General features: G+C 57.2%; 1 protein-coding gene across 13 annotated transcripts in view; it reads right to left on the bottom strand.

Annotated features, from left to right (window-relative positions):
• ABLIM2 (actin binding LIM protein family member 2) overlaps positions 1-18,729 on the bottom strand; it is a 154,682-nt gene that overhangs the window by 68,480 nt on the left and 67,473 nt on the right. For all 13 annotated transcript variants that reach the window (XR_009701071.1, XR_009701072.1, XR_009701073.1 and 10 more), the window contains exons 6-8: positions 18,177-18,270; positions 7,116-7,203; positions 2,760-2,818 (exon numbers count right to left, since the gene is read on the bottom strand). Coding sequence is in view for 8 of the 13 variants with exons in the window: in XM_061191940.1 (XP_061047923.1) it covers positions 2,760-2,818; positions 7,116-7,203; positions 18,177-18,270 (241 nt within the window). In the remaining 5 variants the exon portion in view is untranslated. The remainder of the gene's footprint in view (positions 1-2,759; positions 2,819-7,115; positions 7,204-18,176; positions 18,271-18,729) is intronic.

Raw genomic sequence — 18,729 nt, 5'->3', positions numbered from 1 at the left:
TGGGAGGACTTCCCTCTGTTCAGTTCTTTCAGAACGGGCTTGGCAAGAGTATGCTGAATTGGGCCGGTCCTACCCACCCTGAGGGCCTGATACGAGGAGGGTCCCCTCCATCAGCCCATGCCCCCATCACGTCTTCTGGGCCAAAGTTCATGAGGTGGGTCTCCATCCAGCCCCACCAGGAACTCCCAACCCCTGAGCCCCTGCGGTGTCTGCTAGGTCTGGGGACAGGTTTCTCTCTGGCTCTGCTCACTCCCCACAGCCAAGGGTGGGGGGGCTCTGCAGCCCTGACCCCTCGCTCCCACAGTGCAAGGGATCATTGAAGGACTCAACGAACAGAACCAGCGTCAACAGTAAAGAGCGAAGTACCCCCAACAGCAGAGCTCCACCCCTTTCCTCCTGGAGCAGAATTCCTCTGGGCAGCGGTCCCTCCTGCCAAACACAGCTGCCGGAGAGTCTCAGGGAGCCACCGAGACCCCCGGATCGGCCGGCCTCCCACGCTCTTCCCGGGGGACCTGCCTGACTCTCCAGCCTCTGCTCCTCTCAACCCCTCCCCACCTCCACCCGGGGACCCCGGTCACCTCGGCCTCTTGGCCCAGAGTTGCCACCAGCAGAGCGGGCCCCTCACCCCCAAAAGGAATTCTGGGCATCCCACGGGCTTGGGTCCGAGAAGGCTGGGTCTGAACTCTGCAGTGACCCCAGCGTCACTCTGCACACCCCACGCAGGCACGGTAGCAACCCCGTGGGTCCCCCCGCCCCCTGCAGCAGTTTCCCCGTCCGTCTCCCAAACATGGATGCAGACCCGCTGCTACGCGGCATTTGAGTAGCCAGGGTCTTCAAGGGCCCACCGCCATCCGGCTCATCCGGAGCCAGTTTGGTGGCTTTAAAAGGGTTTGCATGCCTGGGACACCATGCATGGGGGACAGAGTGGAAAGCCAGGGGTTGCTGGCGTCCTGAGGCCGGGCCAGGAGTCCTGTGGGTCACATACCACTCGCCGCCCGGGGCCCGTCTGCACTATCCTGGGGCCCCGCAGGGCGTGGCTCCCAGTGGGGGTCCTGCAGGGGTGGGGGGCTCCCTGGCACAGGGCCTGGTAGTGCCTGACAGAGCAAAGCTGGCTGACACGCCTCCCCTCGAGGGCCTGTGGTCCCCTGGGCTGCAGTTCACCCTGGATTCACTTCCTTCCTTCAGCCCACAAACGCTTGAGTGTGTCACCTGTCAGGACTCGTGTGGGAGCCGGGAAATCAGGACAGAGAGACTGGAGCCTTTCCTCCAGGCTTTTAGGGAAGAGGGAGCTGCATGCGGGGTGTGAGTTGAGGACGTGGGGCAGGAGGAGGAGTTGGCAAGGTCTTCTGGGGCTGACATTCTAGGTGAATCTTAAAACCCAAAGGAGAAGTTTGCCAGGATGCGCGATGTAAGGGCACGAGAGGGCATCTCCGGAGGAAGGAACGCGCTTGCGAAGGTACAGGGGAGAAAGGGAGCAGTGAGGATGGAGGCGCAGCAGCCCTGGGGCAGCAGGACCCCTCCCCTGCTCACCGCACCGCCACCCAAGCCAAAGGGAGCTTGCCCTGTTCCTGCCCTAGGGCCTTTGCACGAACCCCCAGCCTGCCTGGAACCGCACTCCCTCTCCCTCTCTTCAGGGCTGGCACCGTCTCATCTTCTGGCTCAGCTCCTGCTCATTTCCTCCGGAGGACCGCCTCTGCCCCCCAACCATCCCAGGCAAAGTCGGTCCTTCCCCCGCTCTCCTGCCCCGCCAACCGCTGCTGCCTTATCTGCTTGTTGAGGGGTTGATTTCTGCCTCTCTCTGGGACGCCAGCCCCGGGAGGGTCAGGGGCATGCCGGCCTCCTTTCTCACGCTGCACCTGCAGCCTGGCACCCAGCACAGGGCCTCTGAGGGGCAAGGAATTTGGCCTGGCCTAGAGGGTGGTCTAGCCTGGCCCAGAGGGAGGTCTTGCCCTAGTTTCTGGAAGGTGATCGTACCCGATAGGATGTCTCTGTTTAGGGAGGGGGCTAACTGCACCCAAAATTCTTAGAGTGGGGCTGGCCATGTCAGAAAGACCAACCCTATGATTCTGGTGGTCTTGGGTCATGTCACCTGGAGAGTGAAATCAACCACATGGCAACCAATCAACCAACCAACCAACCAATCAATCATTTAATGGAGCACCGATAAGGTCTCTGGCCCCGGAGCTTCCCTGGTTGGCAGTACTCCGTGTGCGCTGTCACCCATCACTGGGAGGGGCTGAGTCTGGACTCCATGGGGAGAAGATGATGGCACCGTGTGTCCGGACCCCTCCTGGACCCTGCCCCGTGCTGGGCTGATTTCACTCTCTATCTCCCCCCGCCCCCTGCCGGGATAAACTGTAACCAGGGCTGTAACAGTTCTGTGAGTCCTTCAGATACATTAATGAACCTGCGGGCAGCTGTGAGGACCCCTCGAACTAGCCGTTGGCGTCAGAAGTATGGATGGTCTTGGGACTGTTTGGAGACCCGCTAACTTTGCAGTTGTCCCAAAACTTTCGCTGCCATCAGCGTCCACTGAACAAAGGAAGAGGTCGGCAGGGCCAGTGCGGGAAGGCCCCTGGTCCCACCCAGCAGCTGATCTACCTGTTTACACCTCAACACTGCCAGGCCTCGGGCCACCTGCCCCATAGCCTGGTGGGACCGGCCGGCAAGCCTGCAGACGCAGCCAGCGTCCTCTTAACCGTGTGAGGATAGCGCAGAAGCCGGGGAAAAGGCGTCGGAAGAGATTGAATTCCACCAACCTTGCTTTTGTCTTCAGTTCTGGCTGCCTGTCGACATGCCGGGTGCCAGATGGAGGAGCCTGTGGACAGATTCCCAAGAGGGACGTGTTAGTGGTATTTCCGGAGATGCAGGGGCCGTGCAGAGGGTCAGGAGGAGGGAGCCGGCGTCCACACTCGGACCCTCACTCCCCTTCGTCTGTGCCGGAGTCGCAGGTCAGGGCTGGGCCTGGGGCAGATCACGGGGGCTCACAGCCCCACCGGGAGGGGGAGGACACGAAACAGACAGGAAACGCCCCACCGTGAGCTGAGGCTCCCATGGGGTCCCTCGGAACCCCGGGCACCCAGACGAGGCTTCTCCGAGGAGGGCTCTGCGGGTGGCTTCTATTCAGAGGCAGGGGAGAGAAGAGGGGCTGCCGTGCGCCCTTCACCGGATCCTCTCTGTGCGGGTGGGCAGCGGCCAGGCCCAGCCATGGGCACAGTGTGGGGCCGGAGCCCAGCGGGACCTGCCTGGGGAACGAGGGCTTCGGGGCAGGGCTCTCCTCGGGGACCCTCAGGTGGGAACCTTAGGTGTGGGGTGAAGGTCAGGGCCGCAGGCTGGGGGCCTGACCCCGCACTCACTCGCAGGGTGTCTGAGTTGTCTCGCTCATGCCGACCCCGCCCAGCTTCCACAGCTACAGGCGCCACCCTCAGGGTAACAGGTCACCAAGCGCCCCAAGGACCCCAAGGGCCCTGCTCTTTTCTAATTCAAACCCGACCTCCCAGAGTCTCAGAGTTTTCCCACCTGCACACAGGGCCAACAATAATCCTACCTGGTCAGGCCTTTGGCAGAATTTAATATAACTAAATAGGGGTAATAACTTCAGGGCCCAGAGGGCTTGCTTCCCCCCTCGCGCCTCCCTGAACCTCAGCCCGGCCCCCTTTCTCCCTCCGTCCATCCGTACTCCACTCACGCGTCCTCTGTGGGTGGCCACGGCTGCTGTGTCCGCGTCTACATCCACTGCTGCCAGGACAGCCCACGCCCCGCGTGGAGGTGGGAGCCTTGTCCATCCCATTCTCACATCCCCCGAACAAGCCACACAGAGTGGACGTAGTAGGGGCCTGGCACACAGCAGGGGTTTAAAAGTGTCGTGGCAGGAAGGAGCTACACCCCATTTCTGCCTGCAAAGCCTCCAGGTCACGTGAGTTAACGTCGGGGAAGGGAACTTATTTCTGCTCCTCCCTGGAAAATATCTGCTCCAACTCGAAGCTCCCAGAGAGACCGGGCCTTGGTTGGTTTGTGCATAAGCTTTTCTTTTTTCAAAACATTGTCTATGATTACAAAAGGTAATAGCTGTTTTTTTTAAATTAAAATTTAAACAAGCCTAAAAAAGAATATATAGGAAAATTAAAATCATCTGTAACCTCCTACCCGCTTTGGGTCGGGCTGTCATCCAGTGTACACATACATATTAAATACAACGTAGGTACGCAGTTTTGTATCCTGCGATTTTTGCTTAAAAGTGTCTTAGTATTTCTCCACGTAATTAAATATCAAAACTGTAACTTTAAGGGCTGCATAATATTGCATCGTACGGATTGATGAGAATATCTCTAGCTGCTCCTTGCCTGTTAGTTCCAATGTTTTATTTCTAAATAAAGTTGCAGAGAGGGACTTCCCTGGTGGCGCAGCAGTTAAGAGTCCACCTGCCAATGCAGGGGACACGGGTTCGAGCCCTGGTCCGGGAAGATCCCACATGCCGCGGAGCAACTAAGCCCGTGCGCCACAACTACTGAGCCTGCGCACTAGAGCCCACGAGCCACAACTACTGAGCCCGCGTGCCACAACTACTGAAGCCCGCGTGCCTAGAGCCTGTGCTCCGCAACAAGAGAAGCCACTGCAATGAGAAGCCCGCGCACCGCAACTAGAGAAAGCCCACGTGCAGCAACGAAGACCCAACGCAGCCAAAAATAATTAAAAAAAAAAGCCCGTGTGCAGCAACGAAGACCCAACGCACCCAAATAAATAAGTAAATTTATATTAAAAAAAAAAAATTTGCGGGGAGTCCATGGTACACGAGTTCCACCCCATCTCTCTGATTTACTTGAGGGCTTCCTAAAAGTGGGGTCTTGGCTCAAAGGGTGTGGGCATTTTTAAGGCTCTTGAGGCATTCTGGCAGTTTCCCAGTTTTCGCCCACGAGCCAGGTAAGACGCCCGTTTCCTCCAATCCCCATAGCGTGGGGATGTGTCTTTCCTTTTAACCCTTGTCAACCCGGCGGGAAGGATAACATCAACGCGCTATTTTAATCTGGGTCTCCCTGATATTTAGTGAGAGTAAGACTCCCCCGCCTATGCTCGCTGAGTCTGCAGACAGGAAGGTGCGTCCAGGGCTGGGTGGCAGTGCTGGTATTTGGCGGGGGGTCACCTCATCTCCCTCGGAGGCCAAAGGGCTCACCGGGACCTCTGCTCCTTGGAGCTTTTACTGCATGGGATTCACCCGTCAAATACGCTCTCCTGGAGCCCCAGCATCCAGGCGGACCAGGCAGAGGGTCTCGGGGTGTCCATGCAGGGCAGGGCCAGAGCCCCAAAGGGGCCCCTCACCGTGGGACTCTGGTGCTCCGTGGAGTGGGGCGTGAAAATCACCGACTGGGTCTGAACCCTTCTGGCACAGACTGGGAAAGAGGCTGGGAGGGGACGGGATGGGCTGCGACATCCCACAGAAAGTCAGGGCAGGTCCCGCATTAGAAACAGGGAGCCCAGAGCCATGAAGAGCATCTTTGTTCTGAGACTGGGTCCCCTTGATGGCCAGCTCGTGTCCCCAAGCTGCCGGCTCGATGCCACTGTGCTAGGCGTCAGTATGTCCTGAAGGTGCCACTTATGGTGGGCGTGGGCGCCTCAGGCAGGGGGACCTCTCCCCACCCAGACGTACCAGAACGGCTGGGAGAGGCGTAAAGGACCCCTTTCATAAGGTCTCAAGACTGAAGAACAAGAGGGGACACTGGGGACCAGGCAGTCCTGGCTGACGTCACCCCACGAGGTTCAGTCTCAGAAAGGGAGGCCTGTGTGACACACGGCCCCAGAAGGACGCCGGGTGAGGTCATCCAGTGGCCCGTCTGGCCCTACTCAGCTTGCCTCCGGGGTCACGGAGACACAGACGTCCTTGAAAAGACAATGTGACTACAGAGACGGGGGTCTCAGCATCTAATCCATCCCGCCCAGGACCCTCGGGGAAGGTCTTCAACCTGTGAGCCCAGTTTCAGCGAGGACCCTGCTGAGCCTCAGCCCCACCTTTGACCTTGCGTCTAGGCCGCTGGCCTGTCTTCAGCAGGAATCCTTCTCGGCCTTTCCTCTTGGTAATTTTCCATCCACACGTCCCCCCTAATCCCCACCCCCTCCTTGGCTATAAATCCCCTGTCCTTGTCGAATTCGGAGTTGGCCTGATCTCCCTGCCCTTCTGCCATGTCCTGAATACCGTCTTCCTACCATTTTGACAAGTGTCCAAATAATCTTTCTTTATCAAGGCTTGGGAATGAATAAGCCACAGGGATGGGGTGGGTCTTCAAGGTGATAAAACTAAGTGTAGCTCGAAGGAGAATTGCTAGCACCCCGGTTAATAAACATGTAAAGAAATAGCTGGGAGCTGGGTGCTCCAGTCTGAGTGTTGGTGTAATTTTTGAACAAGCAGCAATGAGCTGAACAGGGTCACTGCAGAAGGAGGGAGGGGACAACTGGCTGTCACCTGCTGCTTCTCCAGGTCTGGTGGCCGCAGAACGCCTCGCCTTTATTCTATTGTTATTATTATTATTATTTTAATGGTGAATGGGTTGGGGATTTCCCATGAAATGCCACGAAATGGGTTAGAAGGTTGGCTATGTTTTTCTCCAGAACTCTCTTTACCGACACTTTGGCGACTCCCTTGACCAGGAAAAAAGCCTCAGGAGCGGCCCGTGGTCTCCACACTCATTCATCAATCAAGGGAGGGTAGTGCGGGGGAAGCCCTGAGACATGGACCCCGGGCTGAGGGGCTTTCGGGACAGGCTTGAAGCGACCACAGACACACAGAACACATCCATTTACGTTTGGCTACTGGGACCCCAATTTCCAACGCTCCTGGATCCTACTCTTTAACTTGGCCTTTTTCTTATCTCGTCCAGCTCAGGTTCACGGACATCACGTGGATGGACGATGCAAAACCAGGCAAGCTGTCACTCTGCCGCCGCCGGCGGGTGCTCCGCGGGGAGAGCCCGCTGGGCCCTGGACCCCCATCCCTGCTGGGGGGTGGGGTTCCCTAACTGGCGGGAAAGCTCGCGGACCCGCCAGGGCACACCCAGCACAGGGCGTGGGCCCGGGAGCCGCCTGTTTGGTGCCCTCGGGTCCGAGCAGCACGGTCTTCTTCTTACCTTGCAGATACATCTCCTCGCCTTCCGCGAACATCCGGCCGCACCCGACACATAGCGCGCACAGAGGGTGATAGTGCTTTTCCCCCGCCTGGAAAAAGCACAAAGCACAGGCGTCTCTGCTCAGGGCACGGCGTGTCCCCACGCAGGTGCTCAGGTGAGGCAGGAAGGGGGGCTGTGTGGTGGAGAGCCCACGCCCAGGGGGATGGGGCGGGACCGGTGGTGCCCCAGGCCGTCCAGGGTGTGTGAATGTGGCCCCTGCCCGCTGGGGCCATGCCTGGGAGCAGAGACCGGCCTCCAGGAGAGCAGCCGTGTCGCCCACTCCTCCCGGCTCAGCGGTGGATGGGTCTGCCCCACCCACGAGGCAGAGGGGGACCAGGTCCCATGCATCTCTGTATCTTGGTGGGGCGGGGAGGGAGGACCTAACGTTATTTCCCCAGATGGAGGGACAGGACAGGTGGGGTGAAAGTGATAGATCATTTTCTTTTTGTCTCTCTGTATTGCTCAATTTTCTCAATGAGCGTTTTGCTGTTTTTATCATTCTTGAAACCCATTCAATTTGATTAAAATATTAATACCGAAATAACCAAAACAAAGGCCATTGGCAAGTTTGGCTTATTTCTACATGGTACCAAAAAAATCACCCCAAAATACTGTCTTCAGCATGACTGTACAGTGACTATTCCTTCACCTGGGCTGGGGGTAGCTGCAGCCCGCTGCTAAATGTGGATGTAACCCCCCTCACTCTTTCCTGAGATGTGAAGGTTAATCACCACTCTCTGAAGCTGAATTAATAATACTCTGCTGAATCAGTAAGTAACGGGGTGCAAATTCATTACAAGCACCTCATTTTCCTTCCCCTTCCCCACCGGTGCCTTCGGTGCAAACCAGGCCCGAGGGGACCCCTGAGTATCAGGGAGGAAGAATCCAGAACAGACTCCCTTCCTGAGTGGGGCCGGAGGTGCCAGTCTGCGTGGCCCACCCATGTCTCCAGGCAAAGGGATGCTTCGGGAAGCGTGAGAATGCTGAGTGCTCAGTCCTGCCGGCTCTGCGGCCTCCGGGCCTTTGCACCTGCAGCTCCTTCCACCTGGACTGCCCTCCCTACTCTCCCACCCGGGACCACCTGGAATGTTCCCGATCTCATCTCCAACGCCACTTCCTCTTGGAAGCTTCCCCTGATTGCTTCCCTGCTCTGGGCTCCCAGAGCCCCATTTTCACAGGGTTTGACAATTATTTCGGGTGATTCTTCCCCACTCGACAGTGAGCCTCCGAGGGCAGGGCCTGGCACGGGGCCATTGCAGGAACCCCTAGTCTCAGGGATCTATCTGGGGAGCAGGTCACACCGCAGCACTGGGCCCAGGCAGAGTGAGGGTGAAGCTGCCATTTCAGCCTTAAAATGCTGAGCGGTCAGAGCAGTTCCATCCTTGAGGTACAAACAGGTGATTAGAACAGCGCTGTAGCTTTAATAGAAACCACCTGTTATCAGGTCCCAGTTGTCAACTGAGGACTCACGCACTTTAAACATTGTGACCTCTGACCTGTCCTCACGCCTTCCTCAGGCAGGCACCCCCTTCACTCTGGGTCGGGGGGACCACCCACCCTCATGACATCAAACAGCAGGAGTTCTGTGACAGCCGCGTGGGGAGGAAGGCACACACTGGTGTCTACATAGCACATCTACACGGCATGTCTACACGTGAGCCAGGTGGAGAGAGAAAGCCGTGGGGACAGTCTGTAAGGGGACAGGCTTGAAACCCCAGGCCGACCAATGAGAATTAAGGCTGAGCAGAGAAACAGCCCTGCGGCCACCGCCAGGGGCCGGCCCGGTGTCCACACTCTTCCCTCTGGAAAGCACCCCCCAACCCAGGGCTGGCAAACGCCCCCCGGTCTCCAAAAATAGCAGCAACGGGGATACCGCTTATTTCTACAGGGAGAGGCAAGAAGCCCTTTCACACACTAACTGGTCTTCATCCTGTGACAGCCTGTGAGGTTCATGACTATCTTTGTTTCCATCAGGGCACAGAGAGGTGGAGGAAGCTGAGCAAGGTCACACAGCAGGAGGGGGTGGAGCCAGGCTTGGCACCCAGGAGTCTGGCCTTTGTGGCCTCTGTCCCCAACCGGGGGGGTCCCTGACTCTGTGGTGTGCACTCCATGCCCACGCACCCCCAAACCCCACGCCCTGAGCAATCAACTTGGAGGCCTAGAACAGACGCAAGGCTGAGGAAGGAAACCAGACACTGCAGAGCGGATTCCATTTTTACGAAGTTCAAAACGAGGCAAATGAATCTATACGGTCAGAGTCAGGGTGTGGTGGCTGCCTTGGGGGCCCCAGGGGGCTGGGCATGTGTTTTCTTGGTCTGGGTGCTGGTGGCTTGGGTGTGTCCAGTGTGTGAGATTCATGGACTCCTCTGTGTGTTACATGCCAGTAAAAGAGTTTTCCCACAAAAGTATAAAACCACAGAAGAAAACACAGGGGTATATTTTGCTGACCCCGGATTTGGCAGTGGATTTTCGGATATGACACGGAAAGCGTGAGCGGCCAACGACACAATAGATAAGTTGGACTTCCTAAAAATTAACAACTTTTGTGCATCAAAGGACGTTATCAAGAAAGTGAAAAGACAAACTATAGAATGGGAGAGAATATTTGCAAATCATAGATCTGATAAGGGCTTAGGATCAGAATATATAAAGAGCTCTTACAGCTCAACAACAAAAAGACAAACAGTCCAGTTAAAAAACAGGCAAATGGCTTGAACTGACATTTTTTCCCAAAGAAGATATAGGAACGGCCAAGAAGCAAATCAAAGATACTCAACATCACTGTCATTAAGGAAAGGCAAATCCAAACGACAATGAGATACCACCTCACACCCACGAGGGCGACTATAATTAAAACAAAACAAAATGGAAAATAACAAGTGCTGGTGAGGATATGGAGAAATTGGAACCCTTGCACATCGGTGGTGGGGATGTAAAATGGTGCAGCCACTGTGGAAAACACTTTGTCAGTGCCTCCAAAAGTTAAACACAGAACTACCATACAACCCAGCAATTCCACTCCTAGGTATTTAAGAAAAAGGAAGAGAACAAAAGAAATAAAAACATGGGTCCACACAAAAACACGTACATAGATCTTCACAGCAGCATTATTCCCAACAGCCAGAAGGTGGAACCAGCCGAAACGTGAGTGTGATAAACACAATGGAAGATTATTCAGCCATGAAAAGCCACATGGGGCCCCCATGATGTCTTGTAAGGACACTAGTGTCCTTACAAGATGAGACAGCAGAGCTCCATGCCATGGGAGGACACAGGGAGAAGGTGACCATCTCCAAGCCAGGAACCCAGTGGATTGGCGCCTTGATCTTGGACTTCCAGCCTCTAGAGCCGTGAGAAATAACCGTCTGTTGTTTAAGCCTCGCAGCTCATAGCAGAGCAGCCCAAGCCGACTAAGACAGGCTCATGAAGTCAAAAATAAAAGTGTCCTCACCCTTTGCATCAATCCCCATTGCTGCTCCCGCTGTCTCGCAGTGGCCACGGTGGCCGGGGCGTTCCACGTGATCGGAACCCAGCAGCAGCCCCTGCTCCGTCAGAGCCCTTTCCTCCCCACAACTGTCCTAGAAGGGCCTCAGTCATCTGTGCCGTCAGCCCAGCCCCCAGCCCGGCAGGCAGCGCAGCCCCTTACCCAGGTGGGACGCAAGATGGCGCAGATTTTAAAAGTGTATCAAAAGCCCATGAGATTTTGCAGTGCGTGGTTTGAAAACGATGTCTTGTGCCTTCTGACAAGGGGCTGTCATCTTTCATCAGACAGAACCAGGCTCACTAGGAACGCAGCCTCTGAGGGCAGAGCGAGCTCTGTTCCTCAGCGGGACCCAGGCAGAGTGGAGGGTACTGAGTGTGGCCCTACCGTGGACATTAGGGACCGGGCTGGCACCGTGGAGATGTGGCAGTGTCTCTGGGCTCCAGAAGCTCCCTCCCCTCCCTGCGGAGAGGAGCAGCCAACCCCTCCTCCCTCCCCCAGCTGTGGGAAGCACGGAGGGATGGACCTCCCCTACCCCATCGGAAGCAGGCACCCCCTTTTCCTCCCTAAAGCCATCCATGGCCTCTTCCATTCCCTGGAGAGCCGGCTGTGCCTCCGCCTGCTTTTGAGCCCTCCCCTGGGTCCCCGCTGCAAGGCACACATCCCCCAGCCCAGACCAGCCAGCTCCCAGTGGCTGCTCCTGGCATATCCCCCAATTTGAAGCTTTAGTCTCCTTTGAGAATGACCGGAACTGGATCCAGATCTTAAAAGGCCTAATCTCCAGAGCGCACCGATCAAATGAAATTTACCGAGAAGCTAATCAAAATCTTTAGCAGGAAGGATGCAGTCGGGGGAGGGGGGAGCGTCTGGCAGCCCTCACAGAGGGGTCTGCAACCCCAGACCCTCCCAGCTCTGTGCCATGTCAGCAAAGACCCTCCCCAGAACCCCTGACTCAGCCCTGCCCCCTCCCCATTGCTGACGCCACAGGCCTTGGGACAGGCTCGCTCTGGGCTCGGGGTCTCGTTCTGGACTCAGGGTCTCGGGGGACCACATGGAGGCTGGCGTGGCTCCCTGACTCTGTTTGGGCTCTGTTCCTCTCTCTCCCCCAGCTCCAGGACTGGTGTGACCGCTCCAGGACTAAGCCTTGTCCCTTCGTTCTCTGCTGTCCCAGGTCCTAGAGCAGAGCTGCACGCAGAGGGGCTGTCCCATAAAGATGTTCTGAACGAGGAAACAGTACCCGCCAGGCATGCATAACGGGGTCCTAGAGGACAGTGGGGTTCTGACCAGTGAGTGTGGGAGCAGAGAGGTAACATACCCCACCTCCGGGCACGTCAGCTGTCAAGGCTCTGAGAAGTCCTGCAGTAAGGACGTCGGCCTGGCGCCCTTGCCGGGCTTCCTCAACCCAGATGCCTGGGAATGTGCTGATGGACCGATGGTTAAGGACAAGGGCTGGAGACACTGATCCTTGCTGGGCGCTGAGCAGGGACGTGGCGTCAGGCTGAAGGCAAGTCGGCGTGTGTCTCTGTGTGTCTCTACGTGTGTGTGTGTGAGTCTGTGTATGTGCGTGTGTATTTTTGTGTCCCTGTGTGTGTCTCTATGTGTGTGTATCTGTGTGTCTGTATGTGTGTGTGTCCATGTGTATCTCTGTGTCTCTGTGTGTGTCTGTGTATGTGTCTATGTGTGTAAGTCTGTATCTCTGTGTGTATGTCTATGTGTATCTCTGTGTCTGTGTGTGTCTTTGTGTGTGTGTGTGTCCGTGTGTCTGTGTGTGTGCACACAATCTAAAAGGATGAAGTCTAAATGCTAACGGTAGTTTTTCTGTGTGATGACATTCATTATGGATGATTTTTCTTTTATGATAAACAGGTATTCCCTCTGAGAGTGTTTTTAAAATAAACACATTCATTAAGTTTTAAAAAGAGAGAGAGAAGCTGGGGTCTTGGGAAGTTGACTTCACCTCTGTCCTTAGGAAATGCCTTTATTTGTTCGGAACTCAGGGTTTGTTTTCTCCCAATGATAAAAGTCCTGCTGGCTTAGGAGGGTGAAAAGGAAGTGCCAAGGAGAAAAGAGGAAGAAATAAACACACCAGCGTCTGGAGTCGCAGGAGAGGGTCCATTTGAAATGGAGAAACTTTCAGCTGGCCGCTCCCCTCCCTCCAGGGCTCCTCCAGGTCAGGCAGGGGGACCCCTGCCACCGTCCTCACCGGGAACTCAGCCCCCAGGCCAGGGTGGGACACAGTGAGCCTTCAGGAAGGTGGGTGCTGGATGGAGGAGCGGAAGGAAAGAAGAAGGAGGGAGGGAGGGATGGAAGCACAGAGGAAGGAATAAAGGGAGGAAGGGATTAATTAGTGGTCCCAGGGGGACCCTGGGCTTCTCATTACCATGGAGACAGCCAGGCTGCAGGAGGCAGGTGGGGCTCAGACAGCGGCCCGCCAGGGTTAAGGAGGATGGGGCTGAGCAAGACGCACCCCTTCCCCGCCCCCGCCCACCTGTTCCTGCTAATACTGTGAGAAGCAGTAGAGAGCAAGGTGATGGCGGGGACTCGGCCAGGGACTCCCTCTCACTCAACTCCCTCCGCTCATCCAACTCTGGTCTGGTTGATCTGCTTAGACCACCATCCCCTGGCAATTCACAGCCACCTTGCAGCTCTCTCTGTGGAGCGACTCCATCCCCAGGAGCCAGCACTGCAGCAGGGCTGCTCCCAGCCCCCTACCTCTGCTCCTCACCCTGGCCCCCCCCACCCTCCCAGCCAGCCGACCCCGCAATGGGGAGGGGGCTTGTGTCAGCCCCTCCCAGGTCCCCGCCGGACCCAGGACGCTCCCACACCCAGACCCGGCGCGGAGCAGGTTCCTCAGGACAGACACCCCAGACACGCAGGATGCAGGAAAACATGCAGTAGAGGATGCTAAATATTTACAGTGACAGAGGGAGTGGGGGGAACTGCACTACCACCAAATGCACATTTCACGGGCGGGCGCCCAGCATAAGATGGCACCGGGCCCGGCGCACGCAGATGCGGCACAGATTGAGGGCTCCTGCAGGGGGCGGGGAAGGGGCCCGGGCTGCTCTCCTACTCAGACTCCAGAGAGGAAAGCACCTTAGGAGGCAAATCGGGGTGGGGTGACAGGTGCCTTGGGGGTCTTGCACCTGGCTGATCTGCCCCGCTCCCTGCAATCCCACCCACCTGCAGCCAGTGTGGCCTCCCCATCAGCCCAGGGAGCTTCCTACCTGCACGGGGTCCTGGCACCAGAGCCCGGTCCGAGCAGTCGGCCCCTCGGCCCCTGTCCAGCCCAGCTCCTGGGACGGGCTGGCAGGAACAGGCAGTGTGACCGTGAGGACGGGGGCACAGAGATGCCCTCACCCTCCAGCCAGCGGTCTGGATCCTTCTCTTTCTTTTCCAGGTCCTGTCCCCTGCCACCTGCCGCCCCTCAGGAGCCCACTGCACGCCCAGCTGGGTGCCAGCACGCGCCGGGCCGAGCCCAGGTGGTGCCAGCACGGCGGCTGCTCCCTTCTGTGGAGCCGGCTCGTCCCCGCCCGCCCGCCCGCAGCTGCCGCCTCGCTGGGGAGGATGCTCAGAGCTGTGCGGTCCCGCTGACTCAACTGCCACACACCGCGGAGCCCGCCCGCCCGCCCGCCCGCAGGGGCGAGGACAGAAGCATTCATCTTCCCTGGGAGTCTCTCTATCCTCCACCCCAGGCCTGTTTCTCTCCTGCTCCTCACAAGTAAGGCGGTCCCTTCCTGAGGATAAACCTGAGTGTGCCAGAGGGGCCCCATCCACAGGCCCCAAACGCCCCGAGTCTGTACTTGGCTCATTAAGAACCAGGGACGCTAACACTGCGGACGGGGTCACCCCTGCCCTCCCCACCCGATCCATCAGGGGGAGGCCCGCTGATGGCCCAGCGACAGTAGTGCAGCCTCCACCCCCCATCAGCTACCTCGTGGCCGGCGCTGAGCTGGGGGACGCTCCGCAGACACGACCTGCCGGATCCCCAAGGAGGTTCTGGTGACGTCTATGGACCGGCCTCGGCAGGCACAGTGCTGGCTCAGGATCAGGACCCGGAGAGGCAGGGCGGGCCGCCGGGGCTGGGTCTGGTGTGTCCCGCCCACCCCAAAGGGTGCCGGAAGCGGGCCAGGCTCCAGTCACACACCTGTAGCGACAACTGCTCGGCCCACAGAGCCTACGATGCTCCCCGCTTAGGCCATCAGGTATCACAGCGTGGCATGAAACAGCACAAACCAACATCTACACAGGGAGAGGCCAGGCGGTCGGGCGACGAACAGGCACCGGGAGCCCGGCTGGGTCTCCTGGGTTCGAGTGGGCTCGGCCCTGTGTGTGGCCGATAGCCCGGCACACGCTCTCGCAGACACACAGACACGAGCCCACAGAGTGAGGGCACCAAGGAGGGCGGGAGGGGGCCGGCACGGCGGGGCTGGGGGGCCGGCGCTCTGGGGAGCTGCTTGAAGAGACGGTGCAGCGGCTGGCGGACCTGGACAGGTGAGGGTGACAGGTTTCTAGTCTTTTTAAATGGGGGCGACTTGAGCTGTTTCAACCAGCCACCAGGAGGGTGCCTTGTGGCCCCCAGGAAGGAAAGGAGATGGCAGGGTAAGGCTCCAGAGGAGGCGGGCGGGGTTCGGACCGGAGCACAGGGTTGGGGGGCTGTGGCTGGGAGGGGAGACAGAGCCTCCATCAGGAAGGGCAGGAGGGGGTGGGGTAGAAGCTTCGCAGACAGCCCTGAGTGACGTCTGACCCTCTCTCTGTTAAATCTTAGACAAGGTCATTGTGGCTGGCTGGCTGGGGTGGGAGGGGAGCAGCCCAGGAGAGTGAGGAAGGTCTGGAATAGTCTTTTGGGGGAACAGAAAGAAACAGGCTTGAACTGCCAGGCAATGTGGCAGGTGGGGCCCTGGCCGGGGGAATCCTCCAGAAGCCTCAGTGCTGCTGCCGGAGGTGGCGGGTGCCCAGACTCGCCCAGAGCAGGGTCTGCAGCAGGGTCTGGGTGAGGAGAGAGCCCTGGAGAGACGGGAGGGCCAGGTGAGACGTCACCGTGGGGTACGGGGGGAGGACGCATCCTCCGTGCACGTTCGGAGGATGGGAGTACAAACATGAGGCGTGATCACCACCCAAGAAAAACATACAAGATGTTCAGCAGACGAGATGTCAACAGTCTCATTATGTGACCACCCGCCCAACTCCGTCAGAAAAACATGAAGCCCCCAGCGTATAAACAGGCAATGCTGACGGAAGATAACTGAAATGCAAGAACTCTGATTGGCTAAAAATGACAAAGAAGACCCGGCACCACTAGGGGTGGGAGGGAAGCAAACAACAGCGAGGCCCCACGTTCTCCCCTATCAACTTGACATAGGATTTCATAAAGGTTACACCCAGGGTGGGAGATGGGAAAGATCGTGTTCTGTTGATAAGCATGTAAATCAGAATAAACTTTCTGGAAAGCAATTTATAAGTGTCAAGAACCCTTACAAAGTTCATGGTTGTTGGCTCAGTTTCTACACTTCTGTGAATTAATCTTAAGGAAAACTAGAAATGCAATAAAAAAAAGATGTTCATCTCAGTGTTATTTATCATAGTGAAAAAGTGGAATGTCCAACAATGAATGATCAGCCTAAAACATTCTGGTCTACTCCTACAATGAAATACGATGCAACACTGAAACACTCTCATGTACGATGCACCTGGAAATGTTATCTTGTGAGACAGATGTCAATCACAGAGGACCACACAGTGGATGATTCCATTTATATGACGTGTCCAGAACAGGGAACTCTACAGAGACCAAAGTAGATTGGTGGCTGCCACGGGCTCAGGGTGTAGGGGAGGAATAGCTAAGGGGTACAGGCTTCTTCTTGAGGTGATGAGAACATCCTAAAATGGACTGTGGGGATGGGTGAGCAGCTCTGTGAAGATACTAAAAACCACCGAATCGCACACTTTACACAGGTGAATTGCGTGGTATGTGAACTATATTCCAATAAAGCTGTTTACAAAAAGACCCATAAAACACAAAACAAAAACATAGGAATCTATTAAATAGGACGTGGAAGTTGAAAAAAATCAGGATATAATGTATAAATGGTTTGATGCCAACTCTGACACGTGGAGGGAGAAAAAAGTGGAAGGAATCCAGCCAAAAAGTTCAGCTAAATATGATCGCATGTCAGTGACTTCCCCCCTTATTTGTGCTTTGCAAACTCTCTACAGTCAATGAGGGTGTAATCACAGCCCCCCGCAGGGGCCTCTGGGCAGAGAAGGGCACCGCTCTGCACAGAGCCTGGGACCATTCCCGCTGTGGCATCTGGGAAATGGGGAGATGGTGGGGAGGGCCTCACTGCCCTCTGGGTGGGTGTGGCCACCCCCTTCTCCTCCCCCCTACCTGGAGCTGAGGCCCCGGGGCAACTCTCTCCCTGCAGCTCTGATGTCAAGTGTAATTTCAAGAAAAGCAGCTCAGGGCTCAACGTGCAATTCACCAAGGCATTCTGAGCCCTGCTACGGCTGGGCTCTAGCTGTGGGGCGGGCAGGGCAGGAGTCCTTGGGGATGCGGGAATGCCCAGCCCTTCCTGGCTGGCCTCCCGGCCTCTGGCCTCAAGTCCAGCCTCAGAGGCAGCCTGAGGGAGCTCTCTAGTATGCAAATCCGACCCAGGCTTTCCAGGGTTCAGAAGCCCTTGTCTGGGAGGGTGGCCGGGGCCCTGCAGCCTCAGACCCCAACCTGTCTTCCCACTCCCAGAGTCTGCTTCTGTGACCTCCTTGGAAAAGGCTCCCAGGCCCCTTGGCTGGGTCAGGGCCCCTCCCCTCCCAGTGCTCTGCCCCCTCGCCATCCCCCAGGTCCTCTGGTTACCTTTGCCCTCCCCAACAGACCATGTGCTCGCCGAGGGATGGCCCATCCACCTGCCCCAGCGCAGAGCCCAGGAGGGGCTGCAGAGTGGGGTGGAGGGGCAGGCTGGGCCAGAGCATCAGGGGGGTGGGTTTGGTCCTGTTCACCCCATGGGACTGATCTTACTGAACAAATGCAGTAAAGTGCATAACACGTGTTATTTTCACAAAGGGACACACCCATGTAACTACCACCCAGACCAAGAAACGCACCTGTCAGCACCCCAGAAATGCCCCAACCTGAAATCGCTGGGTGACCTGGCCGCCTCTGTGGACCCAGCCCTGCCTCCCGGGCTCCCTTTTCAACCCGCCAAGCCTCAGATTTCTCATCTAGATGCCAAAGGGCAGAACCAGGATCGCAAGTTCTTCCCACCTCTCTGTCAACGTGTAAAGGGCACAGGTGAGAGAGTGTTGCAGGGAAATATTCCTGGAGGAGGTGGCACTCACTGGGCAGACCCTGGAAGGTGTCCTCTGGCAGAGCTGGGAGGCGAAGGCTCAGGGGTGCGGGCTCCTGCACAAACATACACTGCAGACGCCACGAGAGGCACCTTCTTATCCTCCCTGTTAACTCCTAGGGGGCGGGCAGCCCCAGCGCGCAGAGCAGGACTTAGAGCAGGCAAGTGTCACGCTCACAGCCTCCAGGCTGGCCTCCTTACCTCCAGCACGTGCCCCGTGATGTACTTCTCACAGCCATCGCAGCGGATCCCGAACTTGGTGTGATAGTCGGCCTCACAGTAGGGCAGCCCGTCCCTGCAACAGAGCTGGCAGTCAGCATGGCGGGGGCACCCCCAGGACCCCCAGGCCCTGACAGTCCTCGCCAACGAGAGGGGCCATGTCCAAGGGGCGAACGCCCACTTCCTCCTACTCTGGATAACAGCACAGCCCTTAGACAGCGTGTATGGGGCACTTATGGGCACCAGCACGGCCCCTCGGTCATCAGGGCAGCCCCACGAGAAATACCACAAAGATCGTCCCATTTCACAGGTGGACAAACTGAGGTGCAAGAGGTGGGGCCGCCTGCCCAGGGGGTAAGCGAGGGCTGGTGAAGGGCTCCAAAGGCTGAGCCCAAGGAATCAAAGCTGTGTCTGGGAAATAAAAGACGTTTCCGCAGACGTGGCTCTTCCTTCCAGTTCATTCTGTCCGATGTTTAACATCCGGGGTGGGAAATAGTCTATTTACCCATCGGGTGGCTTCCTGCTCCTTCTGAAA

The sequence above is a fragment of the Eubalaena glacialis genome, chromosome 5 (assembly GCF_028564815.1).
Source record: "Eubalaena glacialis isolate mEubGla1 chromosome 5, mEubGla1.1.hap2.+ XY, whole genome shotgun sequence".
NCBI lineage: Eukaryota > Metazoa > Chordata > Mammalia > Artiodactyla > Balaenidae > Eubalaena > Eubalaena glacialis.
This window is presented reverse-complemented; position numbering and strand designations above follow the sequence as displayed.